The following is an 18589-nucleotide window of genomic DNA, read 5'->3' as shown; positions in this document are numbered from 1 at the left end:
CAGATCGTTAAAAATCGCTTAGCTGAGAAAAACATAATGTTGAATGAATCTAAAACTATAGAATGTGTAACACAGATAGACTTCCTTGGCTATAATCTATCGGCAGAAGGTATACAGTAGAGTGGGGCGTCATGGTCATTTTTTCAAATCAATGGTTTTTCGAATCCATTCTGGGTCCTGAACAACTGTGCAGAATTTGGGACCGATTGGTTGCTTCCTCGCTTTCCGCATCGCGTTTGAAGTTTGTATGGAAATTAGTATGGGAGAACGTATATTTTTGCATTTCTACTACTAGAGGTTTCAGTTCATCGTAAATCGAGTGGCACATTGCGTTAAAGTATAACCCAAAGGATGCCGAAAAACTTTGCTGAAGAAGGCACGTTGCTGGAACGTCCACGAAAAAAGTTATAACGCTTCGAAGATTGAGTGCTCAAACCATATGCAAAAAATCGTTTATTCTGCCAGCACTGCCGAACTACATAGACCAATAATTTAACTGAGTGTTATTTCAAAATAATTGATCTTATAGGGCTTTAGAGCTAATGGGAGCTATCCGGAATCATTTCACAAAGAAAAAAATCCGATGAGAAGGAAGATGGGTTTTACCCTTCGATATCCATGGGTCGTCCGGTAGTGCTGGCAGAAACATTGATTTCTTGCATATGGTTTGAACAATTAATTTTCGAAACGTAATAACATTTTTTGTAGACCTTCCAGCTACGTACCTTCTATGGCAAAGTCTTTCAGCATCTTCCAGACTATATGCTAACGTATTGAGTCACGTGATTGATGATAAATTGAAGCCGCTAATAACAAAAATGTAAAAAAGTACGTTTTCCCATACTAATCTCCATGTAAATTTAAAACGCGATGCGGCATGCGAGGTTGCAACCAATCGAGCCCATATTTTGCACAGTGGATTGGGGTCCCAAAACGATTCAGAAAAACCTTGATCTCACTTGATCGGACGAAGTTTGAGTTTTTCCATACAACTGCGCCCCACTCTAGTATACAGGTTTCCAACGAAAAGTTACAAACTATCAAGAATTTTCGATAACCACGATCTGCAGAAGAAATACGCAGTTTCCTCGGATTGGTGACATTTGTTAATCGTCACATTCCAAATATGTCTTCTATCGCGAACCCTTTAGTAGCTTTAACAAAGAAAGGTACAACTTTCATTTGGAACGACAAACATCAAAAAGCTTTTGATCTATTGAAAAGTAGTTTGCTTAAAGAGTAGACTTTAGCTTATTTCAACCCAGATTTGGAGACATTTGTAGTCGCAGATGCAAGTCCAGTTGGATTGGGCGCGGTCTTGTTTCAGCAAGCAGCTTCTGGTGAATATAAAATCATTTGTTACGCTTCGAAAACATTATTTGATGTTAAAAAACGATATGCGCAAATCGAACGCGAGGCTCTCGCTTTAGTATGGGCTCTAGAAAAATTTCATTTCTTTTTATATGGCAAAATTTTCTGGCTCATAACAGACCACAAACCATTGGTAGCCATCCTCGGGGAAAGATCAAAACCATGCGGAAGAATTGACCGGTGGAAGTTACGTTTAATGTCATACGACTATAAAGTCATATACCGACCAGGAAAGTCCAATATTGCAGACCCTTTCTCACGGTTGTGCCAAAGTCAGACCGTATGCTCGAGCAGTTACGATGAAGAAAGCGAAAGAATTGCGGTTTCGGTCTCTGAAATAATAGAAGCTACTAAGCACGATGTAGAAATGATGGAGTTAATGCAGTGGTTACCTTACCCTATTAAAAGGTGGCCCAAAACATTAGCACGATACAAAATGATCGCGATTAGAGGTGTGCGCCGCCGCGCCACGCCGCCGCCGCCGACATTTTTGCATCGGCGCGCCGCCGTTTAAAAATTGTCACGCCGCTTATCTATAATTTTCCACGCCGATACAAATTTGAAGATGTCCGCAGAATTTTGGAAGTGGAAATTCTGAACATTCAATGGATTTCCTGTATAATTTCCTGATCCATCACGTTGAAACACCAGAGATTTTTCCGTGAAGATACCAATGATTTCCATGTAAATCCCATACAATTTCTACTTGAATTTTTGAAAATCACTCCGTAAAAACTAAGAAAAACTTTGTGTGTAAATTGCGAAGGATTTCTCTTTGAAATCCAAAGAATTTACCATTGAAATTAATTTTTGAATGGAAAAGAGGCGTTCAGCAGAAAGCCATATGGAAGGAGATCACAAGGCTGAAAGTTGTTTCGCCGAATATGTCGTTTAACCGAAAAGACTATTTGGTAGAAGCCTATCCGAGCAAAGATTGAGAGCAAATCGATAACTTGTTTCAATGTTGTGAAATAATGGATTATTATTACTTAACTTGATATCTTTTTGGTCGTTTTAACGGTTGAGTAACAAAACGTATAGCAGAAAAGTCTTACTGTGACATCAAATCGAAAGCTATTCCTGCTGTCATTGAGAGCAAATAGAAAACTAATTTTGATATTGGTTTCCGATAACAAAACAAGTACACAGTTTGATGTTATATCATGCAGTTTAGTAATCTACAGCAAAATTAGATCAAAATATGTAATCAATCATGGTTATTCATATTTGAAAACAAATTATGAATCAATTTTAAGTCAAAATCAAAATATGTTTTATATATGCACTCATTACATTTTCAGACTTTGCTAGGGTATCTAGCATAGAATGTCATTTGGTTGGATAGTTTCTTTGGCTGAAAAAAAACGGTTTGCCGAATAGCTCAATTGGCCGAAATAGTAGTCATTTGGTCGAAAAGGCCATTTGACCGAAATGAACATTCGATCGAAAGTTCAGCTGAATCGGTCATTTTGGATATTTTCAACACATTAACAGGAGAATCTTTTGAATTTCGTCAGAAAATTCTTCAAGTTTTTCAAGAATATTCATTTGGAAATTATTTTCAGAGTTTTCACGGGAAGTTGTTCAAAATTACCTTAGGAAAATATTCAGAATATGCACGGAAAGTTCTGTTGAGAATTTTTCGAAATTTACACTTCCTCAATCTAGATCATTTAAGATAGTTAGTTTTTTTTATTCTTTATTAGATTGCTTTTTTCACAGGGAGAAGTTCATCACTAGACGGCTAGATTGGCAAAGCCAACTTTAAAACAGATTTTTTTGCAATATCCGCGGAGACTGTAGAATTTTCACGAGAAAAACTCCGGCATTTCCAATTCTTCAAAGTTTCTGCAGAAGATGGTTCAAAATGTAGATTTCAACGAAAAATTCTTTGGAAAATTGCTCGGAATTTTCAAGAAATGTTTTTGGATTACTTCAAAACATTCTTTCTATTTTCGATAAGAAATTCTTGGGAAATTCCATTGACGGAAGGCGACAGACGGGTAATTTGGCACAGAAAGCCGTTTGTCCTAACAGGTCGTCTGGCCGAAAGCATCGTTGGCCGAAAAGGTTTTTGACAGAATGGGCCATTCAGCGGAAAATGTCATTTGACCATTGAACAAAATTTCGTAGCCTCTCTACTTTTAAGTCGATACTGGCTTTTAGGCCAAAAGTAATCTAGCCGAGTACCATTAGCAGAACTAAGCGTTTAACGGTAGCTGTTATCTGGCCGAAACAGGGTTGACAGAAAATGTAGTTGAGTCGTAAGCGACGTACAGGAACATTTGGCCGGATTTTGACCGTAACAGTTTGTCCTAACAGGCTGAAAAAGTCGTTTGACTGAATACCCAACAAACAATTAGGGCTGAATAAGCTAGTTTTTTATTGTAGAAGACCATTTTTGGTTGAATAAGTGCTCTATCAGCTCACAATGTTTATTACAAAAAATGCCGGTTGATTGTCATTTGGGAAAAGAGCCATTTGGCCCAAAAATGTCCTGTCTGCAAGACAACCTTCTTCAAAAAGTGTCGTTTGACGGAATTGAATAAAAAAACAAGTTCGGCCGAATAGGTCATTTGACAGAAATTGCCATTTGGCCGGAAGGGTATTTTGCAGAAAGGATATTTTCGTGTCAAATGACCATTCCTACCACACGGCATTTTCGGTCTAATGATTTATTTGGTTAAATGATTTTTTCGGCCTAATTACCAGTTCGGCCGAATGTTCCTTTTGGCTGTATGTCGCTTTCGACCAAACTACATTTTTGTCAAACCATTTTCGACCTGATAATAGTTGCGGATAAACGTTAAGTTCAGCTTAATAGGATTTGATTAGATGACCTATTCGGCCAAACGACCTGTTAGGGTAAACGATTTTTTCGGCCAAATTATCAGTTCGGCCGCTTGACGCTTTCGGCCAACTGAATTTCCCAAGAATGTCTTATGGACAATACACTAGTCGTTCGATAACTGCAACATGTTTTCGTTTTAGTTAGCGAATGCAGTTCTAAACGTTCTAAACGTCCAACTATTGTCACGTCCGACAACTTCAGATGCAATATAAGTACATTTGATTGTTCAGCGCAATGCAGCTATCATCGAATTTAAAATCGTTTCGAAGTTTAGCGGTCCGATAACTATAAAACTGATGTAACTATTAAATTGCAGTTAGAAAGCATTGCAGTTGAATAAGTTTCAGTTGTCAAACATCTATTGTACAAAGAATTTCCTAAAATTCCTTAAAAATTCCGAACAATTTTCCGTTTAAATGCAAAGATTTTTCATATTAAAATCTACATTTTGAATAATCATTCGCGGAAATTCTATTAAAGTTCCCGTCAAATTCCGGAGACTAATCTGAGACTAGTCTGAGCAAGCCAACGTTAAAACACCCATTCTATCAGTCGCACTTTCCTACAATTATGAAGTAAATTTCGAAGAATACTCAACAGAAACTCAACAGGAACTAGTATATTCCGAAGGTTTTCATGTAGAAATTTAGAACAATTATTTATGAAAATTCTGAGGAGTTTCTCATGACGAATTTTTTGCTGAAAGCTTCTCTTGGTAATTCCATAGATTTGTCTAAACTTCAGAGTAGTTCCCGAGGAAAATTACAATTAACTGCATATTATTCGGCAACTCGAAAACCTTTTTTTGTTGAATATCTTGGCTGTGCATATGCACAGCACATGTTTCAAAATGGACAAATTGATATGAAATTTGCGAAAAAGAATCCACGTGTCTTGGAGGGACTCGAACTCTGAACCTCCTACTCTCTACCTCTAGATAGACGTGATAACCCCTACACAACAAGACCACCTAAAGGTCACATTTGCGGAAAAGCCATCAGAGTACAAACCTCCATCGCGGTTAGTTTTTTTGCAAATTGAATATCTTTCGGATGCTTGATTTGTCCTAAATAATTTCCAAATAAATATTTAGGAAAAAGGCAAAAAATTAAGGGACGTGATAAAAAACGCCACGCCGATGCACGCCGCCGCCGCCGGCTAAAATGGCTATCGGCGTGACGCCGAAAACGCCGCCGCCGCCGACCAAAATTCTGACAAACGCCGCCGCCGATGAATATTGGACCGGCGCACACCTCTAATCGCGATTAATTTGTCATGCCAATTATGCTGCATAATTTTGCTGAATTTTGCCGAGCTGAATGATCAGCAAACGTTTCAGCAAAAACAAATTACTGAAAATTTCAACATGGTGAACTGTCATTACTTTTGACAACTTTTTGCTGAATATCCAGCAAATTCAAAAAGTTTACTGAATATTCAGTAGGTTTGACCTAGGATAGGATGTGCCAATTGGTCAGTAAAAATCGTACCGATTTTCTGTCAAAATCGTACCGGTTGGTGATTGGGTGAAAATGACAATCGATTACTTCGATCGGCGGTATCACATTTTCAAAAGGGCAGCTTGTTGTTACCCTGGCCGTGTTGCTGGGTAAATAAATTGAAATTTATGAACAATTTCAAAAGTTTGATTTTTTGGGTAAAATTAATTTATGCTAGACTACAAATGATGTATGCATGATTCTCAAGTGTTATGCTTATTTAAAACACTTGATTTGAAGCATTATTTATCATCTTTTTACCCATTTCACTATAAAACTCATCTAATTCCATGTGAAAACTTTTTTCTGATAGTACATAGCATCTTTTATTACGAATAATGGAATAACTGTTCGCGGATTTTGCATTAAAATTATTCGGAAGCACTGGCTACCACCTCGTCGAAGCAACCGACTGAGGAAACAACAAGGCAGTCGCAATTCAATTGTCACATTCTATCCTAGGGTTTGACGAATGCAAGATTTGACAGCATCATGCTGATAATATTCAGCAAAATGCATCAAATTGCTGATATCATCAGTCGTTTTAACATGCATGAATTGTTTATAAAACAGAATTTATTTTTGCCGCTCTTATGATTATTTATTTGTTGGAACTAATTGAACTGAATTAATAATCTTACAATTATAAGTACACAATTTCTGACTCTGAATGACTTTTTTTCTGACATCATGACTTTTCTGTCACATTATTTGATTGACGAAAATATGCTTCACTAATTAAAATATATGCAATGTGCTTAAACTAATTTAGAAATATGCAATACTTACAGGAATAATGTTGTAAAATACGGAATAGGAAGTGACATAACAATTATTAAATCTTTGGAAGCCAAACTGAAAATGGGTGCTTTTTCAAGAATGACAGTTGATGGGATATGCTGAACAATCAGTAAATTGGAAATGTTTGCTGATTTTTAGTAAATACAAATTAAATTACTGATATTCAGTAAACTTCAAAATTGCTGGTTGCTTTTCAGCAAAGTACTTTGCTGAAAAACTTTTTAAGAAATTGGTGTGTAACTTATGATCCCATAGTCCAATTTGCCCAATTTTCAATAGCAAACAATGGGACAGGATTCTCAGCCGAATGGAACTTGTTGCGAGTAATTCGGCCAATGTTAAGTTCCAAAAAGTGTGTCTACAAAATTTTGTACACATACACACATACACACACATACATAATTACACACAAACAGACATCACCTCAATTCGTCGAGCTGAGTGATTGGTATATGTCACTATGGGTCTCCGAGCCTTCTATCAAAAGTTTGGTTTTGGAGTGATCATAAAGCCTTTACGTATACTTAGTATACGAGAAAGGCAAAAAACAGATTAATCCACCTAGCGGCGATGATACCTTTCTCGTCCATCATAAAATGTAATAGCAAACAATGGGACCGCATTCCCGTCGAATGCAACTTGTTGGGAGTAAATCGGGTAATCTATGTTCCAAAAAGCGCATCTACAAAATTATATAACACTATGGCTCTCTATCAAAAGATGTTTTTTGGAGTAACCCTATAGCCTTTCGTACAACTTTGTTGTACGAGAAAGGCAAAAATGGCAGTCATCAATGCAAAGCGTTAAAAAGTTTCTACGGTGAGTAAAATATGTTCTTGACGTGGTATGGCATAAATTTATCTCTTCGATAAGTCAAGCTAATGCAGCAATTCGGACGTAAGACGCAAGAGAAACCTCTTTCTCCCGGATTCCCGTCTATTGTACATTCCGCCTTCCTGCAAGATCTTGAAGTATTGTTTTCGATTATCTTCAGTTAATCGTTGTATATGTACATTTCTATATTCACTTTTGTTTTTGAAAATAGTTAAAGTGCAATGACAAATACCATAATCTACCCTGGTAAACACTAACACTTCTAGATGATTTGAACATGAATGTTAGTTCTATATAGATATATGAATGTATAATTGGTATTTGGTAATCACTCTATCTCCTTGTAATTCATTCTCAGTCAATTTATTCCTTTTGTATATACTGCTTACAACACTTTTACGCTATGCTTCGAATACAATGCATAGCAGTGTCTTCAAACGTCAAACCGTTTACGTACTTCCAAAACAAATATACTTCTTATTTTCGATTACGTTCCCTCAAGAAAAAAATAGAAACTTAAACTAAAAGTAACTGAATAGTCGTATAAAATATTACATTTGTTCGAAAACTATCCCTCTCGAAGGGGCCTAACCAGCTAAACAAGTAACCTAAACGAGCCTTGTTCATTCGTCAGTGGATTTGACTAGCAAAACCTTTTTCAGCATGCCACATTCGATAATTGTGCCTCAACACTTATTGTGTGCCTTTTTGTAGCACCTGGAAAAGTCCAACGAATGCATTTTGAAGCACGTCTCAAAAAAGGAACACTGTCGAACGTGGACAACTGTATTGGATCGAGCATCATTCTAATAGTAACGATTAAACAAAATAGTAGATAACGGGTTAAGTCACTGGCGGCAGGTTACTGCTGTCCGGTATAGTGTGGATTGTACGGTGCCTGTTTGGCGTAGTTCTCCGTTACGACCGAATCGTAGCTGGGAGGGTTCATCATAGCTTGCGCTTGAGCGGGGGGAGCCGTTCCTGGCATTGGCATCGGCATCGGCATCTGCTGCAGCGGTTGAATCTGCTGCTGGGGCGGATAATGCTGCGGAGGATAACTACCGGGCGGGGGATTGTAGCTGCAAATAGATGTACAAGGAAGGTAGAATTGTTAGACTGAAGAACAACAAAAGTGCGGAATAACTGGACAGTACAATGTTTACAGGGTGGTCCGACATTTCGCGGTAAAACATTCCGCAATGTACCCGTTTTGAGGATTTACAAAGCTAAAGAACTCATTAATGAACTAATGATTACATTAGTAAAATTAAACGTGCGAGATGGTATTGGTCACGGTATTAAAAAGGGTATACCGCCAAATAATACAAACCGCGAAATGGTAATGAACGCGAAGTGATAGACTGCCAAGTGGTACATCGCGAGTTGGTTAACCGCAGAATGTTTTACCGCAAAAATATTGGTACATATATTCTCTACACTGAGAGAGGGTGTAGGGGAGGGGCATTGTTTAGAAAATGAACAATTTTACATAGATTTTGAACCTTTGGACCGAAATCAACCAAATTTGGTACACATTTTCTCTATTCTACTGAGATGTTCGAAGAGGAGGTAGAAGAGCCATTGGGAAATTCGGGATGGTGTAGAGAGAGGAGTATTGTTTAAAAAACGAACAGTTCAATGTAATTTCTAAACTCCTTGCCCGATTTCAAAAACAATTGATACAAATATTATCTACCCAATTAGACGGTTATAAGGAGTAGGAGTGTCATTGGGAAAATGGGGAGGGGCGTTTAACAAAATGAATCATTTACTTAACCTTTCGGGACTCGCTTGGTCCTGGACCGCTCACGCTGTCCCGCTTCTGTTGTGAACAAGAAGCGTGCTTTTCGGATCGAAGGTGTTGTACTTTATACAACGGCGCAAGTCCTCGAGGTTAAGTGAACACGTGAAATGATTTAGTATGAAAAAAGTATGGGAAAATGGATGCAGACAGAAGATAGATCAACGAAAAAGTAAATAAAAGAAAAATAATGATGATGAAAAATAAAGAACAAAGAAAAAAAAATGAAAGTAAATATGATTTTTTGTGAGACCGAAAAGCCACTTGGGCACCTTGCAATTCATAATCATAGCAATTCAAGGACCCAATTGGATAAGCAAAACATACTTTTGCATAAAGGATGATCCATAAAAAATGAAAAACGATCCGTAAATAGCACCTGATTGTTCCGTAAAACGCTTCCATAAATCCATAAAATAGTTCAGGAGTACCCAAAAACAATTTTAAGATCCATAACTAAGCTAAAGTTTAGCAATTAATAGGAAAATATGTTCAGTTAGACATGATCAAGAAAAACCATAATATTCTTGCTTTTTCCCATGAATGTACCTATGTCAAATGATCCAATTATCTTTGGAAAATTATCCATAAAAAACTATAAAGGGTGTATTCGATAAAAATGGCACACCGAAAATCTCCTGTAACTTTTAAACCGTATGAGTAAAAACCTGAAAATTTGATCAGATTTTTTTAAAGTTAAAGATTCCTGATGCTACTTTTAATAAGGTGGTCTCATTTGAATTGATTTCGATAAAATAGGACTGTAAATTGATTGAATTTGACTTTTATTCTCATGCGTCATAGTTTATATAAAAAATATTTTTATTTATGTTGTTCTATTCTTTCTGATCTTCTTGTTATTCTTATTAATAGATTTTTTAATATTTATATTCAAATAAGAGAAATTCACAAGACATCTGCACGGGAAATCAATTCCAACATATTGCGCCTCCTTAGCCGTGCGGTAAAACGCGCGGCTACAAAGCAAGACCATGCTGAGGGTGGCTGGGTTCGATTCCCGGTGCCGGTCTAGGCAATTTTTGGATTGGAAATTGTCTCGACTTCCCTGGGCATCATCGTGTTTAGCCTCATGATATACGAATGCAAAAATGGTAACTTGGCTTAGAAACCTCGCAGTTAATAACTGTGGAAGTGCTAATGAACACTAAGCTGCGTGGCGGCTCTGACCCAGTGTGGGGATGTAATGCCAATAAGAAGAAGATATTGCGACATTTATAATTTGAAGATTTTAAAAGACTATTATTCTTCCATTTACTTCCACTATTAACTTTTTTATGTATCAACAAGCAGATACGCATTTCGTTTCCTACTTGGAAACTTCTTCAGTGTTTATTTGTCGATAACAAACACTGAAGAAGTTTCCAAGTAGGAAACGAAATACGTATCTGCTTGATACATAAAAAAGTTAATAGTGGAAGTAAATGGAAGAATAATAGTCTTTTAACCTTGTAGCATTTCCCCTAAGACGCTCTAAAATAATTAATCATTGAAGATTTTTTTTTTTTCAAAATACCTTTCTTCATAAATTTAACACATTATCACAAGGCGCACTATCACGAGAGAATTTTTGCGGGATTTTTTAATAGATTTGAATTGAGTTAAAGTTTTGGATTGTTTGTTAAACGTCAATAATAATGGCTCTCGAGCATAACAAAAATCTTAAAAATTTGAAATTGACTTAGGATTATCTGATCGACGGACGACATTTCTCGGATTTTATAGATGTAAGGTCCTTCAGAGGTCCGAACATCGACTCGGATCACTATCTTGTTGTAGTTGCAAAAAATCGGGCGCGACTTTGTAGCGTCACGAATTCACGAAACAACAGCACGATGCGTTTCAATATCCAACGCTTGTCAGTTGAAGGAGTTGTTGAACAGTACCACCAGAAGCTAGACGAGCGGATAGGAGATGCCACCGGATCTGGCGACGTCAACAGATTGTGGGAAATTATCCACGTAGCTGTGACTACAACAGCGCAAGAATTGTGTTAGGCACTGCACAGCGACGCCAACGAAATGGTTGGTTTGATGAGGAGTGCCAGCGAGTGACGGACGAGAAAAATGTTGCTAGGAGTCGAATGCTAGTGACTCGTACCTGTTCCAACAGAGAGTGGAACAGTGTAGCAAGGGCAGAAGAGAAAGCTGCTAGGAAGGACGAGATCCCGGTCGAGCTTCTCAAACACGGAAGTGAGCAGCTGCATCAATCAATCCACCACATTATCCAGAAAATATGAGAAGATGAAGATCTGTCTGCCGGCTGGTTGGATGGTCTCATATGCTCTATCTATAAGCAAGGGCACAGACTAGAGTGTGCCAATTACAGAGGGATCACCCTTCTGAACTCAGCGTACAAAATCCTGTCGCGTATCCTGTTTAACAGACTGAGACCGCTTGAGGAGCACTTCGTCGGCGAATACCAGGCAGGTTTTCGTGAGAGCCGATCAACGACGGATCAGATGTTTGGCCTGCGGATGAACCTTGATAAATTTTGGGAGTATAACTTGCAGACAGAATCACAAATCGACCACGTTCTGATTGATGGACGGCACTTCTCCGACATTATCGATGTCAGGACATATCGTGGCGCTAACATCGACTCTGACCACTATCTGGTGATGGTTAAACTGCGCCCAAAACTATCCGTCATCAACAATGTTCGGTACCGACGACCGCCGCGGTACGACCTAGAGCGACTGAAGCAACCTGGTGTCGCCACTGCATACGCGCAGCATCTCGAGGCAGCGTTGCCGGAAGAGGGTGAGCTCTATGGGGCCCCTCTTGAGGACTGCTGGAGTACAGTCAAAGCAGCCATTAACGACGCAGCGGAGAACAACGTCGGGTATATGGGTCGAAGTCGACGGAACGATTGGTTCGACGAAGAGTGCAGACAGATTCTGGAGGAGAAGGACGCAGCGCGGGCGTTCGCGCTGCAGCAAGGTACCCGGCAGAACGTGGAACGTTATAGACGGAAGCGGAGACAGCAGACCCGCCTTTTTCAGGAGAAGAAACGCCGCCTGGAAGAAGCGGAGTGCGAGGAGATGGAACAGCTGTGCCGTTCTCAAGATACACGCAAGTTCTATCAGAAGCTCAACGCATCCCGCAAAGGCTTCGTGCCGCGAGCCGAAATGTGCCGGGATAAGGATGGGAGCATCTTGACGGACGAGCGTGTGGTGATCGAAAGGTGGAAGCAGCACTACGAGGAACATCTGAATGGCGCTGAGAGTACAGGCAGTGAAAGTCAAGGCAGCGGAGGAGATGACTACGTCAGTTCAGCGGACGATGGAAGCCAACCAGCCCCCACCTTGAGGGAAGTTAAAGATGCCATTCAACAGCTAAAGACCAATAAAGCAGCTGGTAAGGATGGTATCGGAGCTGAGCTCATCAAGATGGCCCCGGAAAAGCTGGCCACTTGCCTGCACAAACTGATAGTCAGAATCTGGGAAACCGAACAGCTACCGGAGGAGTGGAAGTAAGGGGTTATATGCCCCATCTACAAGAAAGTCGACAAACTGGAGTGTGAGAACTTTCGAGCGATCACCATCCTTAATGCCGCCTACAAAGTGATTCCCAGATCATCTTCCGTCGTCTGTCACCATTAGTGAACGAGTTCGTGGGAAGTTATCAAGCCGGCTTCGTTGACGGCCGCTCGACAACGGACCAGATCTTTACTGTACGGCAAATCCTTCAAAAATGCCGTGAATACCAGGTCCCAACGCACCATCTGTTCGTTGATTTCAAGGCGGCATACGACAGTATAGACCGCGTAGAGCTATGGAAAATTATGGACGAGAACAGCTTCCCTGGGAAGCTTACCAGACTGATCAAAGCAACGGTGGATGGGGTGCAAAACTGTGTGAAGATTTCGGGCGAACACTCCAGTTCGTTCGAATCGCGCCGGGGACTAAGACAAGGTGATGGACTTTCGTGCCTGTTGTTCAACATTGTGCTAGAAGGTGTCATGCGGAGAGCCGGGTGTAACAGCCGTGGTACGATTTTCAACAGGTCCAGTCAATTTATTTATTTCGCGGATGACATGGACATTGTGTGCCGAACATTTGCAAAGGTGGCAGAACCTGAAACGCCTGAAACGTGAAGCAACAAAAGTTGGACTGGTGGTGAATGCGTCAAAGACAAAGTACATGCTTGTGGGCGGAACCGAGCGCGACAGGGCCCGCCTGGGAAGCAGTGTTACGATAGACGGGGATACTTTCGAGGTGGTCGAGGAACTCGTCTACCTCGGATCCTTGCTAACGGCTGACAACAACGTTAGTCGTGAAATACGAAGGCGCATCATCTGTAGAAGTCGGGCCTACTACGGGCTCCAGAAGAAACTGCGGTCGAAAAAGATTCGCCACCGCACCAAATGTGTCATGTACAAGACGCTTATAAGACCGGTTGTCCTCTACGGACAAGAAACATGGACAATGCTCGAGGAGGACTTGCAAGCACTCAGGTATTCGAGAGACGGGTATTTAGAACCATCTTTGGCGGTGTGCAAGAAGACGGTGTGTGGCGGCGAAGAATGAACCATGAGCTCGCCCAACTCTACGGCGAACCCAGTATCCAGAAGGTACCTAAAGCCGGAAGGGTACGATTGGCAGGACAAGGACATGTTGCAAGAATGCCGGACAGCAACCCTACAAAGATGGTGTTCGCTTCCGATCCGGCAGGTACGAGACGGCGTGGAGCGCAGCGAGCGAGATGGGCAGGCCAGGTGCAGAACGACTTGGCGAGCGTGGGGCGTATCCGAGGATGGAGAGATGCGGCCTCGAACCGTGCATTGTGGCGTCAAATTGTTGATTCAGTGTTATATGTTTAGATGTTAACTAAATAAATGAAAAATGAATGAATAACTTGCAGACTCGCCATCTGTTCATTGATTTCAAAGCAGCGTACGATTCAGTGACAAGAAATGAGCTGTAGCAGATGATGTCCGGATATGGTTTTCCGGCGAAACTGATTAGACTGAACGTGCAACGCTGGATGACTCGAAATCAAGTATTCGAAGCAGACGAAGTGTCAGCCTCGTTTGTGAATTTAGACGGATTGAAGCTGGGTATTGCCTTTTCGAAGCTATTGCTCAATATTACACTCGAAGGCGCTATTACGAGATCGCCACTATCATCACACGGTCGCATATGCTCCTGGGTTTTGCGGACGACATCGACCTTATTGGAATCTATCGAACAGCAGTAGTAGATGCTTTTGTCCCACTTAAGAGCGAGACGGCGAGGATAAGCTTAACAATTAACTCTACCAAGACAAAGTACATGGTGGCAGGAAGAGATAGGAGAAGACCTAGTGGTGTTGGTGCTGAGGTAGTGCTTGATGAGGATGTGTTTGAAGTTGTTGAAGAATTTGTTTACCTTGGAACGCTTGTAACATGTGACAATGACGTTTCCCGTGAAGTGAAAATACGTATTGCTGCTGCGAATAGGGCCTTTTACTGATTACGTAACCAGCTTAGGTCCGGCAACATGCAGACGGAAACGAAATTTGCTCTATACAAAACTCTGATTCTACCAGTGGCCCTTTATGGACATGAAGCAAGGACGTTTAAAGAGACGGACCGGAGAGCTTTCGGGGTTTTTGAGCGAAAAGTGCTGCGTACAATACTCGGAGGGAAACTAGAAAATGGTGTGTGGCGCAGACGCATGAATCATAAGCTGTAATCATAAGAAATATTGTGAATCGTATAAAATACGGCAGACTTCAGTGGGCTGGGGACTTGGTGCGAATTTCGGAAGAAAAAATAGCGAAAACAATATACAACAGAGAACCAGATATGGGCCGGTGTCTTCGTGAAAGGCCACGAACGCGCTGGCTGCCCGCGGTGAAATCGGACCTGGGGACCCTGAACGTTCGGAGAAACTTGAGGAACATCGCCCAAGACCGACGATTATGGAGCTCTACATTACGCCAGGCATAGGTGTATCGACGCTGTAGCCAACCAAGTGTCCAGGTAGGCAATTCTTCGAAATGGAAATTCCCCTGGAAATTCCCCGGATTTCCTCGACATATTTTTGTCGAAAACTAATCGGCAAGTACTTTCGTCTAAATTTTCTTAGCAATTTCTACGGAATTTCCTTTCTTTGAGAATTCCTGGAGAAATTCGTCAAAATTTCATCGACAATTTCTTGGGCAACTTCTTCGGAATCTCCGAATCTCTTAACTCAGCAAATGTCTATATTTTTTCATATCTGGAATTTCTTTGGAAATTTTGCGGCGGAACATTCTATGAAATTTCTTCCGTGCAATAGTCACGCGAGATTCTCCGATATTTCGAAGGCATTTTTTCTTGGAATTCTCGTGGAATTGTTCGGAATTTCAATAGACTCCAAAACATTTTCAACTGGCGTGTGAAATTTTAGATCAGCAGCGCCGATGCAAAAATGTCAGCAGCGGCGTTACGTCAAAAACTTTCGGCGGCGGTTATAGAAGGAAGATAGAAGAAGGAAGAAAAAAGTATAAAAGAAGTAGAAGAAGGAAAAACGGAGATAAAACAAGGAGGAAGGAAGCAAAAAATAAGAACTTGTTTCTTAGAGGAGAAAGTTATACCCAACAAACATTGGAGATGAGTGAAGTGCTTATACAGCATAAAATACAACAACTAGAAACGTAGTTTATAAAACAGAAAAGTAAAGTGATTTAAGAAAAATATGAATAAAATGTAGTATTAACGGCGTTTGCCCAAATAGCCTATTAATACCAAGTTGTGTCTTCCCAAAACGGGTATAACCACTATTGAGAAACCGGTCACTGTTGGCACATCGAGTTTCATCTATGTGATCTATCTTTCTATCAATCTGTCTACCTATATGCGTTCGGTGCTGCAATAAACGTCAACATTGTACCTACATTTGAATTGCACCTTATCAACCTCAAGATAAACCGGAAATATTTAGCTAGTTGTAGATAAATTTTGTAATAGTCTACACATTTAAAACATATTTATCGAAATGCACATCCAGCAAAAAAAATGTACACAAGGTCTACAATACAAACAAACCAACATGAAATAAAAAATCCATTTTCATATTAAATAACTAGTACTAGTACTAGTTATTTAAAATCAAATTCCACCTACAAATAAAAACCGAGAGAAACAAAAAGTTAATCGTGTGTGCCTATAATCGCGCACTTCATTATTATAATAATTGTTCGCAAATACATGGGCTCTTATCTCCCGTTCTCGATTCTCATTTTGCGTACGTCTACAAAAGAATCGGATGGAAAAAAAATCCCCCCCAGTCGTTGGTAGGCAAATCGCTTATCTCTGTTTATATCGACGAAAGTAAACTATCAGAGCACTTACCTAGGCATTGGCTGCGGCATAACTTGTGGTCCTGCATGTTGTTGCATCGGATAGATCGCCGTGCCGGTGCTGTGCTGCTGCATGACCACCCCAGCCGGACCCGGTGCCCCGGTTGCGCTTGTGTTCACGTGTACCGGGTAGGGTCCAACGTGGTGCTGGGTGGATGTGATTACTACCGGGGCTAAAAAAATGTTAAATAGGTGTTTGAGATTTTATTATTGGGAATTAAGAAAATAAACCATAGAATTAGACCAATATATATATTGAGAATGTTTTGAATTCACGACCCGGTTTTCAAACATTTATTTCAAAATTGAAAGGGTATTGATACCCGATCAGAGAAAAAAATTAACAACAAATTATCCTGTTGATAAAAGAATAAGATATGGGATTGTTCAACATTTGGTACTGCAACATCAGGAAAATATCAGGTTCTGCTATTGATAATAAATGAACTTCAACTCGATCTATAAGATTGTTCGTATCGATAACAAAAACCAGATGTTCTTATATTTAATGAAATTTTGATTCATTGTCTGCTTCTATATCAATATTTTGTAACTCGGCGCATGACTTCTGCCCGAGTAAATGATTGGCAACAAGTGGTCTACAAGGCATGTGTCGATGTTGATCAGCTCTGTTGTTTTCAGGAAGTAAAATGTTTATGCAAATCTTTCAGAAATTGGAGAGCTTGAAGCATAAAGCTTTTCCTGGAAATGCTGAGTCGAGCAGAAATGCTTAGTGGTATTCAAAAGACTTCAATGTTTTATATCTATAAGTCTACCTAGTTCACGAATAGCCTTGTGCAAATAATCCAGCTTAGATACTCACTAGCAATCACGGCACCCTGGTCTCGCCGTCGCCGACAGCACATTCCGCACAGCGAGAAGAACACGAACAGAACGAAAAAGATGATAATCGGAATGAAGATATCCATCGTTTAGTAGTTTTTGGCGCTCACGTTCCGTCGCAAGCCACTGGAGCCAACTACTATGCAGCTCCAAGGGAATTAATCACGACGCAAAGGCTAGCTTCTCAAGACCGAAGATATCATCCACTTGAAAGCTTACTCAGCGATTGACACTGTTTTATGCTATCTACTGTCGCACTTGACAACACTCCGCGTTTTATTACTAAAAAATTATAAAATTCAATCTCAAATTTCAAATAACTCGTATCAATCTTATTTTTTCGACTAGTTCCAATGTCACGGAATCTCAGACTACTTACATTGACCTAACTAGAAGTCGCGTTTCGTAATATTAGGAAAAATCAGATTTCTGCCTCATATCGCAGATCTTCCTCTTCTATTCTGATAAGGAATTTCCCGTCTGAATCGCTTGTACGTTGATGACTAATCCTTCGAATGGTCAGCCCGACTGAATTTGCTCGGCTTGTTTTCCAATTACCCGGAGCTCTGTGCTTTTCTGATCTTGAACACTGACAGTGAGCCACTAATACCAGTGGCTTGATTTGTAGTTACAAGTTCGACTGTACCGATGCACGCTCTACCACCATCGACCGACCAGTACGACTATCCGCACAAAGCAGGAACTAACTCAAACAGCTGCCTTCGAAGGTCGATCTTGCGTTGAGTGTAGTTCTCTTCTGTGGGTGGCAAAAAAAAAACAAAACCTAAATATAAAATGTGACGTTCGTTGCTTTGATTTTATCACCTTATCAGTTGTCATGTGATGCTGTCAATCGGGGTGAGCATAGCTTGCGTGCAAGTTATGCTCTTGGTGGCATGAAATTTGTAGCAGTTCTCTGCGAGTAGCAAACATTCAAATTTTCTGTTGAGGTAAAATAATCTGTCTTTACTGCCGTTAACCGCAAGTCGAGAACATCTGTATATGGGCCTCCATATACAGATGTGCTCGATTTGCGGTTAGCGGCAGTATAGTAGAGTGACTATTCTCGATTCATTCGAGACGCAGAATAAGCACAATTGGGTTGACATCCTTCTTACGTAGTTTGACTTACTTCTGCGTAGTTGTTGACGTAACGTTGCGTGGCCATCCGTTTTCCGAAACAATAACGGGTGCCAACTAAAAATTTGGAATGATTTGTATATTGCAACACCCCCCACAAAGT

At 40.3% G+C, this 18589-nt stretch overlaps 1 protein-coding gene across 1 annotated transcript; it reads right to left on the bottom strand.

The window, feature by feature from the left end:
• Positions 1 to 7333: 7333 nt before the first annotated feature.
• Positions 7334 to 18103, bottom strand: LOC134218214 (uncharacterized). Its single transcript, XM_062697132.1, has 4 exons — positions 17726 to 18103; positions 17327 to 17628; positions 16496 to 16676; positions 7334 to 8435 (listed from the first exon to the last, which is right to left on the bottom strand). The coding sequence occupies exons 2-4, from the start codon at positions 17430 to 17432 to the stop codon at positions 8219 to 8221; spliced, it is 504 nt and encodes a 167-aa protein (XP_062553116.1). The 5' UTR covers positions 17433 to 17628; positions 17726 to 18103; the 3' UTR covers positions 7334 to 8218.
• Between the last annotated feature and the right edge of the window lie 486 nt (positions 18104 to 18589).

The sequence above is a fragment of the Armigeres subalbatus genome, chromosome 2 (genome assembly GCF_024139115.2).
Source record: "Armigeres subalbatus isolate Guangzhou_Male chromosome 2, GZ_Asu_2, whole genome shotgun sequence".
Classification (NCBI taxonomy): Eukaryota; Metazoa; Arthropoda; class Insecta; order Diptera; family Culicidae; genus Armigeres; species Armigeres subalbatus.
Note: the sequence above shows the minus strand (reverse complement) of the source record. Positions and strands in the feature narration are given on the sequence as shown.

What these genes read in the sequence shown, in the direction of transcription:
- LOC134218214 (XM_062697132.1), bottom strand. Translation starts at nt 17,432, where the DNA reads ATGGATATCTTCATTCCGATTATCATCTTTTTCGTTCTGTTCGTGTTC. An exon ending in CCAGGGTGCCGTGATTGCTA is followed by an intron (nt 16,677 to 17,326) that starts GTGAGTATCTAA and finishes ACATTTTTTTAG; the next exon opens with CCCCGGTAGTAATCACATCC. An exon ending in ATGCCGCAGCCAATGCCTAG is followed by an intron (nt 8,436 to 16,495) that starts GTAAGTGCTCTG and finishes ATCTATTTGCAG; the next exon opens with CTACAATCCCCCGCCCGGTA.